Source organism: Zea mays, chromosome 2 (assembly GCF_902167145.1).
Source record: "Zea mays cultivar B73 chromosome 2, Zm-B73-REFERENCE-NAM-5.0, whole genome shotgun sequence".
NCBI classification, from domain to species: Eukaryota; Viridiplantae; Streptophyta; class Magnoliopsida; order Poales; family Poaceae; genus Zea; species Zea mays.
In genome coordinates, this window is record NC_050097.1 from 64,490,765 (window position 1) to 64,497,096 (window position 6,332).

The following is a 6,332-nucleotide window of genomic DNA, read 5'->3' on the forward strand; positions in this document are numbered from 1 at the left end:
AGTGAGGCGACATTGAGAAGCTTAGAGACCTTAGGGTCAGCAGAGGGTCCCCAACATCTAAGTTTTGTCAAGTGTTTTGGGGCCTAAACTGTCTCGAACACCTATACTTCATAATGCCCCAGGACGTGAGAGGTTTGAAGACTTAGACTTATTTTTATTAGAGCTCTTGGTATGATTAGCCTTGGGGGCTTTCTCTCATAAACACTCTAGGGCATGAGGGGGGCTTGAGGACATTTTTCTTTACTTATTATTAGGGTCAATTGAGTATGCAAATTTTTCGGATGTTGATTTGGCTAATCATCTAGATGATTGTTAGAGCACTGGTGGGTACGTCATCTTTTCTGGTGGTAATCTTACCCTCCTAGAGTTCCAGGAAGGTCGACGGTCTCTTGCTCGAGTATGGAGTATGGATACAAAGTTGTTACTGATCCTACTGCTGAACTTATTTGGATTTGGATACTGTTGCAGACACTTGGAATTTCTCTAGGGCTACCTCCTACTCGATGGTGTGATAACATTGATGCTATGTATCTGTCCGCTAAACTCATTTTTCATTGATGATGAAAGCACATCAAAATCGATTATCATTTTGTCCGTGAATGAGTGGCAACTAGTTAGCTTAAATGCCATCCTTCTCCACCAAGGATCAACTTGTCGATGCACAGACCAAGCCATTGCCAGCTCCTGCATTTACCAACTTCATGCGCAGTCTAGACTTGGTTTTTCTACGTTCAGATTGTAGTGGTGTTAAAGATAGAAGTCTATATCTGTTCATAGTAAATAAATTGATAGGAATTCTCTATATTGGAAGCTGCGTCTCGGCTGATTTCGTGAACATGCACCTCCTAATTTTCCTCGTATGTAGTTGTTACTAAACATCACAGGTGTAACTTCTATATACCACACTGACATGACACACACTGAATATTAGGTATCTTCTGCAGCTCTTTGGTATGTTGCTGACCACTGCTCCTAATAAGCCGTCTATGCGTTATCCATCCATCCGATCCGGCGCACATAGCATGAAGTCCAAAGCCTCCTCAATTCCACATGTTTCTCACAGATGTTGACACCGGACTCCGGAGTAATAAAACCCCACGAAACTGCATCACAGCAAGAAGTTTTCAGAGAATTTTCATCTGCTAGAAATTGTTACCATGATCGACTAGTACCCACCTGGCATCTCTTCACAGCGCGTCCATGCCGCGCGCACATAACAAAACTTGGTCTTATTCGGTTACACAGGGATGAATGGAGATTAAATCTCCTCCTCCTATTAAATTTTAAATAGCAAGAGATTTAATCCCCTTAAATCCATTCAATACATCCCTAACGGAAGAAGCCTTAAGATTCATTTCCATCATAATCTGCTCCAATCATGAAGAAAATTTGAGTTTCGAAACTACTACTAGGTATTATTAGTAGAGACTAGAGAGTAAGAGACTCTCTTCCGTAATTGTTGGGAATAAAAATGTTAGTAAAAAAATATCCTGTAGCACTTTGATTTTCTAAATATAGCCATTATCTATTTTGAAATTTTCAAAAAGCTAAAGATAGACAGCGAGAACAGTTTTTTAAATGCCCATATAAGATATAAAAATACTTTTGAATAGTAGAAAGAGATAAAAGAAAACAATTTTCATACAAATGTCTCTTTAAATACTATCCCCATATTGAATATTTATCGCCGACTAGTTCAATTTTGAACTAAAATACGATAAATAAAAAATAAGGGAGAGAATATTAAATTAGAGAATGATTTTTAGCAATGCTCTCGAAGATGCTATTAAGAAAGTAACATGAAATGAATAAACACATCATCAGCTGAAAGAGAGAATGGTTTACAAGACAAGACAAGACAGGACACACACCACACAACCCAAACGACACAAACGAACGCGAGAACCAAGTACACGACTAGGGCGAGATTATTGGGACAGATCACACGACGATCGCAGCAGGCGGCAGATTGCAAGAAAGGAAGCGTACGTGGACGGTGGATCACACGATGGTGCACTGGCTGTCCTGTGGTGGGCACTGGCAGGGCCACGGGTGTGGCGGCCAGTAGTTGGGCGGGCACGGTGGACACGGCGGGCACGGTGGGCACGGCGGGCATGGTGGGCAACGCTTGCATTTATCCTTGTCGTGCGAGTCCTCGCACTGCTTGCAGCACGGCGTCGGCTGTGGCGGCGGCTTCGGCGGCGGCGGTGCCGGAGGCTTACAGCAGTGGCACTGGCACGGCGTCGGCTTCGGCGGCGATGGTGCCGGAGGCTTACAGCAGTGGCACTGGCACGGCGTCGGCTGTGGTGGCGGCTTCGGCGGCGACGGTGTCGGCGGCTTGCAGCAGTGGCACTGGCACGGCGTCGGCTGTGGCGGCGGCGGTTTCGGCGGCGACGGTGTCGGCGGCTTGCAGCAGTGGCACGGCGGGCGAGGTGGTGGGCACGACCACGGGTACGGCGGATACGGGTACGGGTAAGGGTACGGCACCACCTTGCATTCCGGTTTGGGCGGGGGAGGCGAAGGTGGGGGTGGGGGTGGCCACTTGTCGACGAGGGCTATCTCCTTGATCTTCACGGTCTCGCCGGCCTTGTCTAGTATCGCCTTCTTGAGCTTCTCGCCGTCGAACTTCCCGCGTACAATCACCTTGTTGAGCTTCTCCTCGAATTCAATCTTCTCGATGCAAAACTCCTCTGCGGCGTCACAAAAAAAATGAGCCATAATCATGGTTAATTAACGTCACGGTTGCTATAATGCTATGTACATGCCGCCTTGCATCTGCATGCCTGCATGGCGTTTGTCAGAACATCTCAGATGTTCAGGCTGGACCATGCATGTGGAGCTTCACATGATCTTACAAACCTTCGATCATCAGCATTAGTTTCTTGTACCAGCTTAAGTTAATTTTCCACTGTGGAATTTAACTGTTCCTATTTGCTTTAACACGAAAATGGTTGTGTATATATACTCATACACACATATATATGGACAATCATTCGTTGTTCTGCAGGAAATTGCTCTTAAAAAGATTATATAACCATTCTCCATACTTGTACTCTCTGCTTCCAGAATAAAAAGAAGGTTGGACCTTTCCCAACTTCTTGCATAGTAAATGTACCTTTGTGGCTTTCCAGGATCTTGGTGATGCTGGCTCTGCAGTGGCAGCACTGCACGTTCACCATGGTGATGACCAGTATTGCCATCTGCAAATTTAAAGATCATGCATTGGAAAACAAAGTTCCAACACAACGTCAGAAAATTTGTCAGTTATGCATGATGGCTACTACTTAAGTACTCCCGACAGTAACAAGTCTGGAGACAGTAAAGCAATGCAGAAGAATCAAAGCTCACCTTCTAACCCTGAATAATGATGTCGATGCACAACACAAGAGATAGAGCAGTTTGTAGGTGAGGTGTGGGAGGAAGAAGATGAAGGAGCAAATCTGAGCCTTGGGTATTCTTTATGCCTGGATATACCGAAGCCTGCCAAAAAAAGCAACGATGCTGGCATTGCGTTATCCCATCTCGATGGTGCTGGTAAAAAGGAATGGGTTGCGAAATCTAGATGGGGACGGGGAAAGGACTAGACCTGTAGACGACAGTTCGGTCCTTCTCAGGGACTTGTCCTGCTACTCATTTCGTTTTCTTGCCTTTTCTTTTACATGATTTTATATGCCACGTTTGGCGTTTGCAGATTTTCAACTCGAATATGTGAAACATCTCTTTCCAGAATTTGTAGAACGGTATAACGGTACAACTTCGCAGTTTAAATTTGCTCCCTCGTTCGTGTAAATAACTAGAACCAACCAATTAAGACACCTGGGTATAGTTACATATGCACCCGAATTATATTGTATTATGAGAACATGGATAGTAATACAACCGGCTACCACTCTAAGAAGTGGTCATATCATCTTCAACCAATTAAAAAATTTGTTTCTATAATAACTACTCACTTCGTCCATATGATTTAAGATATATTTGGTTATACGTATAAGGAGGAATAAAAGTAGTCAGCCATATTTTCTATAATATTTAGATGACAGTCACATGATGATAAGGTAAACACCGAAGCAATTATTTATGGCGATGTGGTCCTAAACATCGAGGGGACAGTGTTGCCCCTGTCTCATCCTACTTTGACCTCAAACCAAACATATCCTTAGTCATTTTGGTTTGTTATAAGTCAATCACTATCAACTTTGACTGGTTATACTGAATGTTTCATAAGCTTTCACAACATAAAAATAAAGTTACTAGATTAACATTTGAACTACCATAATATGTAATTTTTTAGTTTAAATTAATTTAATCTTGTTTAAAATAATTTAATATTATCTATATTGTTGGTCAAATTTAAAATACATTGATTTAAGATAAACCCTAAACGATGAAATCATGTGGACGGAGGGGTATCATAGTACGAGTAGTACATTTAATACTTGGTCTACCTCTTTCTCTCACAAAGTATCTTGAAGGTCGTGAGCAGTCCGTTTTTAGCTAGCTACTAGTGAGCAGTTTGCATTCCTTCTCTTTATTTTTCTTTGTTTCACATCACCCTAAGAGAGTGTTTGACATGACTCTAAAGCAGACTCTAACCTAGAGCATAATTTTTTTACCCAAACACCTCACCTCCAGAGCATAGAGTTTGTAAGACACCTATTGTTGAGCACCATATGTGGCACCTGGGGACGGCTCGACGGTCGGATCATGTGGCCCAGACGGTCTACGATTGTAGTATAGATAGTTTCGTGATTAGAATAACTCGGGCGACAGTTCTCGCATGTGAATCTGTTGGGAAGCATCTCTTTTCAGATTTTATAGAACGATATAATTTTATAACTGTGCATTTTAAATTTCCTCCCTCATTCGTGTAAATAACTAGAACTAACCAATTAAGAAAATTGGGTATAGCTAGCTACATATGAACCCGAACTATGTTCTATTATGAGAACATAGATAGTAATATAGTCACCTACCAGTTCTAAAAAGTGGTCATGTCATCTTTAACTAATTAAAAATTATCTTTATAATAACTATTATAATACAAGTAGTACATTTAATACTTGGTCTACCTCTTTCTGTCACAAAGTATCTTGAAGTCCCTCAGCATCCCGTTTTCAGCTATCTACTAGTGAGCAGTTTGCATTCCTTCTCTCTATTTTTCTTTTTTTCCTTTCACGTCACCTTAAGAGAATGTTTGGCATGACTTTAAAGCATACTCTAACCTAGAGCATTTTTTACCCAAACACCTCACATCCAGATCATAGAGTTTGTGAGGCGTCGATTATTGAGCACCATATGTGGCACCTGGGACGGATGGATGGCCAGGCCATGTGGTCCGAACTGTCCACGCCCCGGACGATCCACGGTGTATCATGAACGGTCGTGGGCGTAGTCCAGATAGTCCGCGATTAGAATAATTTGGACGAGAGTCCTTATCCTGCATGTGCTTATACAACTAATTGTGCGGGAATTTGTTGGGAAGCGCCTAAAATAGATGCAGACCTTCACCCCTATCTATATGAGGGGGCACGATCGATTGAGGCATCGCCCAATCCAACCAATCAATCTATTTATCAGTTCCTTTATATTCTTTTCTTAGGAGAAGCAGTAATTAGTATTCTTCATCCTCAATCTTCACCTCTTTTCAGTTCGACGCCGTATAAAGCCATCTTGGGTGGCTTGCCGACCCCAAGACACTCAAAAGTTTGAACTGGTAAATAGACACTCAAAAGTTTGAAAGAGGCAAAGCTAGGTCTTTTTCTAAATAGTGGGATAGTGCTTCTTCTCTCTTGGTAGTGCCACGTTTCGACTGTGCCACGACCTGGCAATGCCACTCACACGCGATTGTGCCGCTCGAACTGATTTTTGTAGATTGAGATGAAACTTCAAGTACACCTTTATAAGGATGATTCCAAGGTGTATCCAAAGCATAAACTCAAAAAGATCAAACCTAAGAGATCAGATGAAAAATTCAAAGCACAAATTAGGGTTTTCTCAAAATTGTAGAAGAGGTTGAAATTTTGTTTTCCTAGTGATTCAGACCATACCACTTGATGGGGATGATTCCAAGAGGATCTTTCATGTTTATAACCTTCCAACAATCCCCAAGAACACATATTCAAATGATCACCCAAAAAACCAAAAGAAAGAGGTAAGCACCTTCCAAAGGTGGACCACTTGATCCTAAGTAAACCTTAATATCAACATTATCATAGAAGCAAAACAAACAATATATTAAAAACTAAGGCATCCTGTTGGGGGCCTTCTCCACCGAAGGTCCTCTAAACAAAAACACCTTCGACAGGACAATACAAGCAGGTGTAACATGA

General features: G+C 42.2%; 1 protein-coding gene across 2 annotated transcripts; it reads right to left on the reverse strand.

Moving 5' to 3' along the window:
• Positions 1-764: 764 nt before the first annotated feature.
• On the reverse strand, positions 765-3,561 carry LOC100281264 (uncharacterized). Of its 2 annotated transcripts, XM_035964781.1 has the most exons (4): positions 3,349-3,561; positions 3,116-3,200; positions 1,177-2,690; positions 765-1,103 (listed from the first exon to the last, which is right to left on the reverse strand). In XM_035964781.1, exons 2-3 carry the CDS (start codon positions 3,198-3,200, stop codon positions 2,002-2,004), a joined length of 774 nt encoding a protein of 257 aa, XP_035820674.1. In that variant the 5' UTR covers positions 3,349-3,561; the 3' UTR covers positions 765-1,103; positions 1,177-2,001. The 2 variants fall into 2 exon arrangements, with proteins under 2 accessions (XP_035820674.1, NP_001147655.1); NM_001154183.2 differs by lacking the exon at positions 765-1,103 and having other exon boundaries at positions 1,802-2,690; positions 3,349-3,428.
• Between the last annotated feature and the right edge of the window lie 2,771 nt (positions 3,562-6,332).

Bases quoted from the DNA above. Each gene is read 5' to 3' on its own strand.
- LOC100281264 (XM_035964781.1), bottom strand. From the start codon at position 3,200: ATGGCAATACTGGTCATCACCATGGTGAACGTGCAGTGCTGCCACTGC. The intron at 2,691-3,115 runs GTACATTTACTA...GTGACGCCGCAG, and splicing joins GATCCTGGAAAGCCACAAAG to AGGAGTTTTGCATCGAGAAG.